We start from the raw sequence: 12886 nt of genomic DNA, 5'->3' as shown, positions 1-12886 counted from the left end.
TTATTTGTGTGATCCAGTGCACTTGCCGAGTTCAAACATAGTCCACTTAAAAAATTTCTCATAGCAAAATACTTAAAAAAAGTACATTATATTATAATATATTTGTGTGTGTGTTTTGCATCTTTAACATCGGAAATGTACGTATGATACTTTCATTTGATGATATACTTTGACTTTTAGTAATAGTATATTAAATTTCAGTATATGAATATCACGGTTAACAATTATCCCTATATATATTTGCAACCGGTCTACCTTATAGCGTCTTAAGTTTCATATTTTAGATATGATTTTTAGAAACTACTGATAGTTATTGCTTGGTTCCTACATTTTTTAACCAATTTCCAATTACGTTATCAATAAGTTAATACTTCGTAGTAATACCGTGGAAGTGAGAATAAAGCAACAACAATCACATATATAGTAGAACATGTATTTTATTTTCTGGTGAACAGACTACATCACGTATGGCTCTTTGCATCTTGTGATTTATGATGATGCAAAAAAACTAATTATAAGTAGATGAAAAAGATGAAAATGGAAAAATGACATAAAAGAAAAAAAAACATATGTTACCAAGGTTGGCCATGGCGCATGGAAGGAGCTGCACGATCTCGTTGATAGAAGACTAATCTGATAAGAAATACGGAAAGCGATCATGTACCCAAATGGTTTATAGCATTTTTTTTTCAGTATAAAAAGGAAATTATATAGATATAAGAAAACTTCGATTTGGTACCGTGGGATGCACGGGTCTATTTATTTAAATATTTTTTCAAAAAAATATAATTTTATTATATTTAAATACAAATTAATATTATGTGTAATTTTTTTTACTATTTTAGATTTTATGCAATTATCTTATAATTGTAGTTTTTTCCTTAATTTTGTTAACATTGAAGTATTAGTTATTACTATTCTTTATATTCATTATTAATGTTATTTTTATTTACTTTATATTCATCTGAACATTATAATATTAATATGTATAGATATGATTTTTACATTGTAAATATTGTAAACATTTTATTAACAATTTAAATATGTCTATGATGTTTTAAATACAAATAGTAGTACTATTTTAATACTATTAAGAAACACTTATTTTTCTAATTTGGATATTTTTGAAGTTTAAGATTATTTTAATCTTAATTAATTTGAATTTAATTTCTGAAATTTTATTTTTGATACATCATACAATAAAATTAATGTATTTTAATTAAATAATAATTTTTAAATTTTTCTCATTAATTTATAAAAATATTATATTTTAACTAATATATATTATTATTTTTTAAATTCTATTAGTATTTATGCTTATTATAATAACAATTTATCATTGTGTTATTTTCATTATATTTATTTTCATTTTAATAAAATATGCATACTATTTTAGATTTTATGTTATTATATTATTACTATGGTAACATTTTTTTCTTATTTCTCCTAAGATTATAGTATTATTTTACTTTTTTATATATTTTATTAGTATTACTTATATTATCTTTATTGTTATTGCAATCTCATAATAAATACTAATTTTCATTATTAATAATAATTATAGTATTATTTTTTATTTATAACATAATTATTTATAATATATACTATTTTAATTTTTTTTATAATTATTGAATAGTTATATATACGTCCATGCTATATGGTATTTGTATGTATAATAATATATAATAGGATTTATTACTTTTAGTGTTTAAATTTTTTAATTTTTTTCTGACTAATTTTAGTTCTTAAACTTTTTTACATCATGATTTTTATAATACTTGAAACCAAGAGTTTTTCGCTTAAATAGTAGTCCTACAAAACTCGCACATGATTTCCTATAAATAATATTTGGGTCTTAACCCTTTGATTTTCATAGGAAAAGAATAATAAATAATTCAAAATTTGATTAGAAGGTAAATAAAGTTTAAAAAATTATTATTTTTGTTAACAATTGAACTCGAATAATATTTGAATGATTTAATCATTTGATTATTTGTTTATTAAAACAATTAATAAAAAATATATTGTAATTAACCAAGAATTGTTTTAATATATATTGTAATTAATTTTTTTAGTAAACATATATTGTTAGTAAAAAATTTATATTGTCAATTAATCAAAATTTATTTTTAAAAAATTATAATAATTAATAAATTTATCATAAATGAGTGTGTAATATAAAAAAATATTTGCATTATGGGTGTATATACTATTTATTCTAATTTAAACGAAAAATATTGTTTATACCAAAGGAAAAAGTATACCAAAAATGAATAATAGTATCTTTTCTTATGAATCTTCTTAGTATTTTATGAAGAAAGTGGTAAATAAAGAAAAAATATATTAGAAAATTTATAAATATTTAATGTCTCTATCTAAAAAGTAAGTGGATCATGACGATTTTATGGGAAGATTTATGATATATTCAATTCAAATTTAAAAACTTCTTCGTAGAGATAGGAACACACCCTTACTCGTTGGATCTCCCATTCTCTGTACACTCCCCTCAGTACGACAATCACCAGGAATGCAACTTCTGTTACCACGACACGTGTGTTCCCTTCCATTGCTTTTGCTTTTCATCATGATTCTGAAACCGAACCTTCGAATAACCAAAAACTAGACTCCAGACAACACAACAACACAAGACGTGTGTGGCAGCGACTCATGCTATTCGTTTTTTTTTTCATCTCATCTCAATGCTATTTCTATTTCCCACTTTTTCCTACAAAAATCAATTGCTCAGCCTCTCATAAGTTCTCTCTTTCTCTTTCCTAATCTCTTGCACAAACCAGACACCAATTTCACATAAAGAAAGTGTATTTAAGCAAAAAAAAAAATTTGAGTTTGAGGTCAGTACTCAGTACCCTTTTTTTTGTTATACTTGTTTATTTATTTTATTTTTCTTGATACCATCAAATCTTGGATTTTTAGTACCCCAATTGGGTTTTATACTTTTCTTCACCACCAAGTTTCAATCTTTCCATGATCATGAAATTGGGTTTTGTTTTATAATAACAATAATCTCTCAACATGCCCTCCACCATGGTTTCTCTCTCCAAACGCATGGGGTTCACCTTGTTCTTGAACACCTCCTTCCTCGTGATTGTGTTTTGTGTTTCTCTTATTGTTCCCTTCCACTCTTCATCAGAACACGTTGTTCTGAGGAGCAACAGGGTTGGTTTGAGGGGTGAAGAACAAGATTGCAAGAGTTTCCACAGTTTGGAGGACTCCAAAGCCAAGTGCTTGTACTTGAAATCCAATGATCCATGTGTCTCTCAGGGCTATGTTGACTACCTTTACCTATTCTATTGCAAATTTGGGGGTTTCCCTCTGTTGGGTCACTCTCTTTTGTTTCTTTGGCTTTTGGTTCTGTTCTATTTGTTGGCCAACACTGCCTCTGAGTACTTTTGTCCTTCTCTTGACAACTTGTCCAAATTGCTGAGGCTCTCTCCCACAATTGCTGGGGTGACCCTTCTCTCTCTTGGAAATGGTGCTTGTGATGTTTTTGCCACCCTTGTCTCTTTCAAGGGTAGTGGGACCCGTGACATTGGCTTCAACACTGTGCTTGGGGGTGCTTCCTTTGTGTCCTGTGTGGTGGTTGGAATAGTGAGCATTGCAATAAGGCATAGGGGGATCCGGGTTAAGAAGTGGGACTTGGTGAGAGATGTTTGTTTCCTCCTCTTGGTTCTTCTGTGCTTGTTAACCATTTTGATTGCTGGTGAGATTAATGTTCCTGGGGCAATTGGGTTTTGCTTGATGTATGTGGTGTATGTGGTTGTTGTTTATGTCTTGTCTACCCGAGGGAACAAGGGTGTGTGTGGAGATGCTGATGGTGAAATTGGTTGTGATTTGAATCATGGTGGTGGCAGTGATTTATCTGTTCCTATGCTCAGTGGGATGGAGAAAGGACTTGTAAATGGAGCTCAGGAATGTAACATGAAAATTGAGAGGAAACGTTGTTGTTTACAATCTTCAATGTGTAGTATGTTACTCTTTGTCTTGGAGATGCCACTTTACTTGCCTAGGAGATTGACAATTCCTGGTGTTTGTGAAGAGAGATGGTCCAAAGTTTATGCAGTTTGTTCAGCTATGCTAGCACCACTTCTCTTGTCTTTCTTGTGGATACCTAATCATCTAAACGGCTTCAACAGCATTATTGTTTATGGAATTGGATTGTTGATTGGGATTATATTAGGGGTTATTGCATTTTTCACAACCAATGTGTCAAACCCTCCAAGGAAGTACTTGCTTCCTTGGCTTGCAGGAGGGTTTGTGATGAGTGTGACTTGGAGCTACATTTCAGCTCAGGAATTGGTGGGATTGTTGGTTTCACTTGGTTACATATGTGGAGTTAGTCCTTCAATACTCGGGCTAACAGTTCTTGCTTGGGGGAATTCACTTGGGGATTTGGTGACAAATTTGACAATGGCTTTGAATGGTGGACCAGAAGGTGCTCAAATAGCAATATCAGGTTGTTATGCTGGCCCTATTTTCAACATAGTAGTTGGATTGGGCTTATCTCTTGTGAGCTCTTCTTGGTCTGAGTACCCTTTATCTGTTGTGATCACTAGAGACCCATATCTGTGGGAAACATTGGCACTTTTGGGGGTTGGATTGGTTTGGGCACTTGTCGTGCTGATTAGAAGAGACATGAAGCTTGATGCACTATTGGGAGGAGGGCTTTTGGTTATTTACTTCATTTCTCTATTCCTGAGGCTGATTCAGACACTTGGTTCTCTCCAATTTCAGCATATGTTGTTAGGCTTATTCTTCAGCAGATGATAATGAATTGTGAATTTCTCATCATATTGGTATAGCTATTAGCCACTGACATCACTTTCTGTGCAGGAGCTATATTGTGCAACCATGATAGGTAGGCCTAAATTAGATAGCGTTAGAACTTCCACTGCTATTTGTACTTAGCTTTTCTTGGCTAATGCCATTTTTAATACATTAAGATCACAAAATTACATCCATACATGTATAGAGAGAAGAAGATCAAGTTACTGTCTAAAGTCTCAATAACTCTTGCTAAAGTTTTTTCCTCTTCTTTTTACAAATAGAATTTTATTAATTGAATTGTTGGATGACCATCATGCAATCCAAATTTTAGATAAAGTAAATTTGCATTTGTGATCTTATTGTCAATATTTTTTTAATAAGTATATCATGTGCAAAATTATATTTATTTAATAAAATATTAAATAAATTTTAAAATTCTATAGAAATTTGTAGATTTAATTCATAACTGAATTATTAAAATTGAAGTTATGTATTATCAAATTTTACTTGAGAAAAAAATTTATCTATAACAACTCATACACCATTTTCAACTAAATCAACTAAATGAACTAAATCCCATGTCTAAGGGAGCTAAATTCACGTTTCTTATTTTACTCTGTATTTTCTTTATCGAGAAATTATTAGTTAGTGAAATCCTTTATCCGAAAGAGCATGATAATGTCCCTAGGTTTAACCAATCACATTTAAACCGCGTGGATGGATGTATTTGTCATCTTCTAATCCACTCCACTCGTTGAAAGCTAAATTGAGGATGAATGCCGATATATCTCAAGACATCTCGAGGAAACGCCAAAATGGTAACCATCGATATTGATGTGAGGTATTATTCCACAGCGAACCAATAGTTATTGATGCTATAAGGCAACTGATTGTGACCATGTTTGTTCTCGTAGATTCGAAATTATGAAATTTTAAGTGGGTTTGGAGATTATTCTTGACATTTGACAAATTTTAGAGATTGGTCGGTCATAGATAAGCGTTTGCTAGTGCTTCAGTCACAATGTAATTGCTTACGTGATGGGATGGGCCAAGGTACTAATGGACAATTCAACATTGGTCTTATGGTCCAATGCCTACAATCCTTTACATAGTGTTTGGTTGGAGGAGGACGAAAGAGAGGGAAGGATTTTTTTTTCTGAGTTTTATTTTTTATTTAATTTATAAAAGGGTAGTAAAAATGAGTTTGGGCCTTATAATTGGGTCCAACTTTAATCAATTTGGGTAATTGTATTTTGAGTACATATATGAAGCTTTAGGCGGCATAATTTTAGTTGTTTCTTCTTCCTTTTTCTTTTAGGATAGTCCATACAATCAGGTCTCTCCAATTTCAAGACATGTTATTCTATTAAGAAATTATAAGAACTTTGAATTTTTAAAACTATTCATATAGACATTAGCAACTCACATTGTTTTAAATAGAAATTATGTGCGTGTTTGGATGAACATTAATATAATTGATTTTGAATGAAATTAATTTTATAAAATTGATTTTAAAGTAATGTGATTTATATTTGAATGTTTTTAAAGTATGTTAGGAGTAAAACTTAATATTAAAATTGTGTTTTTATACATATATTTATGACAAATACTAATTACGTTGTCCATGATCTTTTTTATGTTCACCTATGTTTTACTGAATGAATATATTTTCCTTTTAGTTTCTTAATCAGGTAAACGATTAGCAAAATCTTCTAGCCTAATTTTGGGTCTGGCAACCAAAATTTGGTAAATCTCGGTCAAAACTTTATATCAACATCCTTAAAAAATAATTAAGTTTGGAATGAATGAATTATTTTATTTTATTTTTTACCCGAGCTGAAAGAGGAATAAATGAATAATCTAACAATAAGCATGTACAAAACCTTAAACAAAAAATCCTTAGAAATCATAAATGACATGATAAAAAAATTGTAAAATGGAAACAAGTTCATTCTATTAAGAAATGAATTTAATTTTCATATATTTTAGATCACTATAACATTAGTACAAATTATCCATAAGTTCTATTGATATCTAATTATTGTTGAAAAATCTGACTGATCATTAATAAATATTCATTTTCATATATAATTAATGTTATCATAACTTTAAAAATTGAAATGATGATCAATCCAATCAACTAATCCCCCAAAAAAAGGCTAATCAATAACAATTCAGAATATGCACTGACAATTCTGAAAACTACTTCATCATGCAACAAGACCAATGGTCCATACTCAAGAATAAAATAAAAAATAAAAATGACCTTTATAAAAAGAAAAAATATTTATTATATGAAATATAGATAAAAAAAAAAAGAAGAAAAATGATCGATTCAGATCAAATTGACATGTGATTCATTTTGGTCCAGTCAACAATCGGTTGGGTCATACTAGGCTGAAAGCCTGCATGATCCAAAAATTGGTTCAACCCAATTGATCTACCAATTCCTAATTAAATTGGTCAAACCAACTAGATTCGTCCAATTTTTAAAACTACGAAGGCTATAAAAATAATATTAGTATGCCATTTAAAAAATCATATTTATAATAGGCTAATTCAATATTTTTAATACATGTAATGTTTGCACGTGACAACACAAGGTATCATCAAGGAGTGTATAAATTATAATACATAGATTATAACAGCCTTTGTAATTATAGAAAAAATAATTCTATGATGATATCCAATATTTTTTCTATTAGATACATATTTAAGAAATCAGTAGTAGTAGTAAATTGCGCAATTTTGAGTCTCTTAACAAATTATTTAGTTTCTTCTGAAAAAAACAAATTATTTAGGTACATTTGTATTATAGTTATTAATGACAATTTGTATTTAAAATAATTTAAATTCTTTTAATATAACCATAGCAAAAAAGAAATAAACTCATAGGATTGAAGTAATAGTCTAAGATATTGATGCGTTCACATGTGAGAAACTATATTGAACAAAAGAATTTGTGTTTGATTAGATCTTGTTGTGTTCACATGTGAGAAACAATATTTAACAAAAGAATTTGTGTTTGATTTCCTCCGTGTGCAAAATTCTTAGACCAGCGTCAACCACGCATTGCGAGTGATATTAGTCTCTGATCAAGTGGATTGAGAGACACTCTTGATCATTAACCTAGGAAAAAAATGAAAAAGAAATTATATTAAATCATATCCAAACTGTTTAACTTTTAATTTGTTTTTGAATCTATTTTATTGTTTCTCACACTGAATTTTAATTTACAAAAAAAAAATATTCACTAATGCATAAGGAGTCATATTTGTACATAATTTTGGTTTGTTTCCCATCAAAACCACATAATTTTGGTTGTCATATATTTTAGAATGTTGATACATACATTGCTACATAGTAAAATCCACCCAGCAACCACATGCTTACATGACATTTTTTAATCAATTAATTCCCTTTTAAAAATTAAAAAACATTATTTGTTGTTTTTTTAAAACATTAGAAAACATAAAATAGAGGGACAAAGTGGGAAATCCGTTGGGATTTGAATTTGACTTTCTCTCTCACGATATTGTTTTCTCCCAAGCCATCATCAACATTCTTTGAAACCAACATTGTCTATCTTGAAAACTATCGTCATCGTCATCAAAAGTTTTTGTGTCACCATCCCATGTCATCAATGGTGTAGATGGTGAGTCCCTCTCTCACATGCATGTTCATATTAAAGTCCATCTCACTTGCACACACATATTGATACGTTTGTCTATATCATGGAGGTTGCAGTTCTCATACGTTTATGTCTATCGCTGGTTGAGATTTATCTCTCTTAGGTTAGATTTGTCTATCTTTTATATGTGCATTCCTTTTCTAATTTGATATAGGGTTTCTCATATGAATTTATGTTCTGATTTTATATGAGAACCTTAACCACTATGGTTTCTTCCTTTTGATTCTCATAGGGTTTGTTTTTTCAAATGGGATTAGGTCGCATATCAAATAAACCTATTAATCAATTAGTCAAAAATGTTAACCTTTTTCACTAACAGTGTTAACCAGCTAACAATAATATTGTATTAAGAGAGAGTAAATCCAAAAGTTTAGCCATATGTTTGAGTGTTATTCCTAGTCAATGTCTTTACACTTGAGTTAGGATTTGAGAATTATTATTTTGTAGAATCTAAAAATAGTTTAGGTTCATTCCATGAATGTTAAAATTCAAGATTTTACTTCGTGTGTGTAATTTCTGTTTTGATATGACAAACAAGTGATTAAATATAATTGAATTTTTTTAAGTCATACATGTGAATGTGCTATGGAAATTTGATTAAAGATGATTCAAAATGATACTAAATGAATTGTGAATGCCTCATATTTGTGTTTTCAATTTTCAATGGTAAAGTTTGTAGATTCATGTGTCTTCTTCGTTATGTCATTTTGTTACACTAAATGAACTAAGAAAAGGTTTTATTTGACAAAATACAAAGAAAAAAAAAATCAACATAATAGGTATATCAAGGAGGTTTAATCATGCAACCTAACGGTAAGATCCAAAAATATCATGTTTTACCTTCCAACATGTCTAAACACGATTGGTCCAGAAATGCCTTAGGCATGTAAGAGAATATGATATTATGAGACTACATCATACCCAAAATAATGATCCAAATTTGTTAAAACTAGAACATATAGAGCAAAATAATACCCAATTTAGACAGTGAAACAATGACCTGAAACCTCAAAAAGTGTCAACTTTGTAACTGCATAGTTCTCAACATAGACTTTATTTTTGAGTGCGATCTTTTTCAACAACTTTATATTATTGAAATTTAACTCCATGTAAAAATCTAGAGTCAAATAGTTTTTGTAGCTCAATTGTGTGACTTGGTGTTGTGGCAACCGAAAGAATTTCTAGCATTGCTTTTTAGGTTTTACACATGACTACTAATAGGCACAATATAACATTGATATGATAATCTGTAGAATAGGGATTGTGCCTCAGTTTCCATTTGTAGCTTATGTCTCAATAGTGGTGAATCCTCTTTTTATTCCTTTTTTTATTGCATCATTGCTCAAAGTCTTTGGGCCTAAATGACTCATCCCCTCCATTCTTACATCGACTGCTCCAATATTCATTCGATTCTCAGCATCTGTTTTGACAGATGGAGTAGTCAGGTCGGTGACACTCTCCTTTCTGCCATTATTCATGTTTTATGGGGCATTTGGCACTTGCGCAGCCATGCTATATTTAGAAATAAGGCCATTTTTATCAACTTTGTAATCAATCTCATTCTAGCGGGTGTCTCTCTATCAGGCAATCTGTCCAAAGGGAGTATGTCTTCTGATATTTAGGACTTTCGCATCATAAAGCACTTCTCTACCATGGATCATCCTTTTAAGGCCCTTAATGCCAACCCCATTCTGTGGCACCTTAACATCCCATTCTTTCATAAAATAAATTTAAAATGATTTTATTTAAAATAAATAGAGCTTTAAAAAAATGGTGAGATTTTTGTGATTAAATAAATAAAGAGAAATAATTTTATTAATTAAAATAATAGTTTTAAGGTAAATAAAATAAATATGTGTCCTTAAAAAAATGTTTTATTTATTCATTTGATAGAGGTAAAATAGAGTTTTCTTTTATAAAATGATAAAATAAAAAAATTAAGTAAATAATAGATCTTGAGTATCCTAGTTATAAATAGAAACATATTAGGTCAGTTTTCACATCAATGATACATCTATATACTTTCTCTTCCTCTCAATTTCGTTTTTTCTTTCTTCCTCTTCCAAAATCTTCGACGCTCTTGGAATCTTTAACCATTGGATCTTAGTAAAATTTGAACACCAGGTTTGGAACGCATTTTCTCACATCCCTAACATTGGAATTTGCAAAATAATGTATGTGGTGAGAGAAATTCCCCTCGCACGGGGATAGGGGAATGGAGTTTCAATCTCTCCTCCTTCTCTCTAACGCTTGGAAATCTTAGCAGAACAACCAAAGGAAAAACTTGAGAAATCTTAGAGATACCGTTATCGTTACCGAACTATACACGTGAGCCCACTTACAGGTAAGGGATGAGTTATTCACAATTGGAGAGTAGTGAGAACATGTGTAGGAATCCTTAAAGGATCAATGGAATGAGTTTTGGGGTGTTTATGTAAATTTTGATTTTATCTTTACAATTATAACTGTGACTTATATATGTTTGACGAACCAATTATAATTGTGTTCTGCAAATTTTGATTCTATCTTGTGTTGAGTGTGAATCCTAAAATTGAGTTTTTTCTTCTTCTAATTAACGTGAATTATATCCTAAATAATATTTTCTTTAATTGCTTATTTTATACAAATTGTTGTCTTTGTTCTATATCTTTCGACGATGATGATCAACATGATATATATTGCAATAATAAAAGTAATAAATTAAAGAAAGTTGTAAAGTTAGTGCCTAGTAGTAATTTCTTTTGATATAATTGTGTGTGTGTGTGTGTGTGTGTGTGTGCATGCATATGTGTATGTGTGTGGGTGCGTATGTGTGTGTAAAAACACTCGGTTTGAGTGCTCCTTTAAGCTTATGTTGATCCCATATGATTGGAATATTCTCACAAAATAGAGTGACCCTGACAGGTCACCTTATGATTTTACTTAGTGAGAGTGACGTACTCATTGTGTGATGTGTCTTGTTATATACTCCTAAGTGATCCAGTGTGATTTTTCACTGATATGGTACCACATTGCATATAGACTTGAGTCTTATATTAGTATAATTGTTGCATAACGCCTGTGAATTATTTATTATGAAATTGATGAGTGTTGTTATGTCTTGACTCGAGTGTGTGATTCATGTGTAATGTGATTGGTGATTGAAAAATAAATTTTAAATGATAAAGTGGTGAAGTAACGTAGATTGTATTAAGTTGAGCTATGTTATAAATATTTCTATAATTTATTTTGATTATGTCTTTGTTTATCTGTATTTTATTTAGAAATGTGATAATTCCCCCCTATATGTTGTTTCTGTTTGAATCTTGTGATGATCTCGAATCTTGTATTCGCGGGAGCAAATGATTAGGTGGAGGACTTTAAAGAATCTCATGCTAGATGATGTTGTGACATAATACTCTAATAAGATTTGACATTGGGACAAGAGTTTTTATTTTAATTGCGTGATGTTATTTTTACTTTATTTTATTCATTGTTTAACAAGATTTATTTTGTAAACTTTGATGGTCTTGTTCTGAGTAGGGTATGTTTTTAACAAGTTTTATTTGGCAATAATATATCGAATGTGACTTTTTACCTACATGAATTTGTGTACGTGATTTTTATAAAATTGATTCAATTAAATTTCATATTTTTATAGATTTTTCTTATTTATATGTATCTCGAAATAGAGGGTGTCACACCTTCCCTTGCATGTTGGACTAAGTGTAATTCTAACAGAGCCTCAAGAGGCAATCCGAGTATTTCAGCCTGTGCTAGAGTTTCCCGGAGTACCACAGGCTTTTTTCTTGGAGGTTTTGCTAAGCATATCGAAAGTCTCTTCCTCCCTGCATGTGGAGCTCTTGGTGGCCATGAAGGCTATTGAAGTTACCTCCAACAAGGATCGGTGGCTAGAATGTGATTCCTTGCTGGTGGTATTTGTTTTCAAGTGCACAGATTTAGTTCCCTAGAGTCTTAGAAATAGGTGGAGAAACTGCATATACCTAACTTCTATGATGCAATTTCATATCTTTCACATTTTTAGTTAAGGCAATACACGTGCAGACAAGCTAGCTGCCTTCGGTATAGATAATTTTGTTTTTTGTTGGTGTGATACTCCACCTCCCTTCATTTTGGATGATCTTAGGCGTAATAGATCTAACATTCCTTTCAATAGTTATTGTTGATTGTCTGTATTGTTTTTGTGGCACCTTCATGGGTTCGGTTTGGCCCCAGATGCTTTTGTATTTCCTTTTTATTTTCAATTAATTTATATCAGTGTTGTGTGCTTGTTTGGCGGGTAGGGGTTGGAGTGTCAACCTAGTTGGATTCTTTTCCCCTTCCCTGCCTTTGCACAATGCTATCTATTGAAAAAAAAAAACCACAATACTATCTAGAATGAAATCACCTTCCTTCATACAAAATAGTAAA

At 30.5% G+C, this 12886-nt stretch overlaps 1 protein-coding gene across 1 annotated transcript; it reads left to right on the top strand.

Annotated features, from left to right (window-relative positions):
* Positions 1 to 2462: 2462 nt before the first annotated feature.
* On the top strand, positions 2463 to 5039 carry LOC100787016 (cation/calcium exchanger 2). Its single transcript, XM_003553302.5, has one exon. It carries the CDS (start codon positions 3034 to 3036, stop codon positions 4783 to 4785), a length of 1752 nt encoding a protein of 583 aa, XP_003553350.2. The 5' UTR covers positions 2463 to 3033; the 3' UTR covers positions 4786 to 5039.
* Positions 5040 to 12886: the final 7847 nt, after the last annotated feature.

This window comes from Glycine max, chromosome 19 (genome assembly GCF_000004515.6).
Source record: "Glycine max cultivar Williams 82 chromosome 19, Glycine_max_v4.0, whole genome shotgun sequence".
NCBI classification, from domain to species: domain Eukaryota; kingdom Viridiplantae; phylum Streptophyta; class Magnoliopsida; order Fabales; family Fabaceae; genus Glycine; species Glycine max.
The sequence above is the reverse complement of the archived record's forward strand: the minus strand, read 5'-3'. Positions and strand labels throughout refer to the sequence as shown.

Coding starts and splice junctions, on each gene's coding strand:
- LOC100787016 (XM_003553302.5), top strand. CDS start 3,034: ATGCCCTCCACCATGGTTTCTCTCTCCAAACGCATGGGGTTCACCTTG.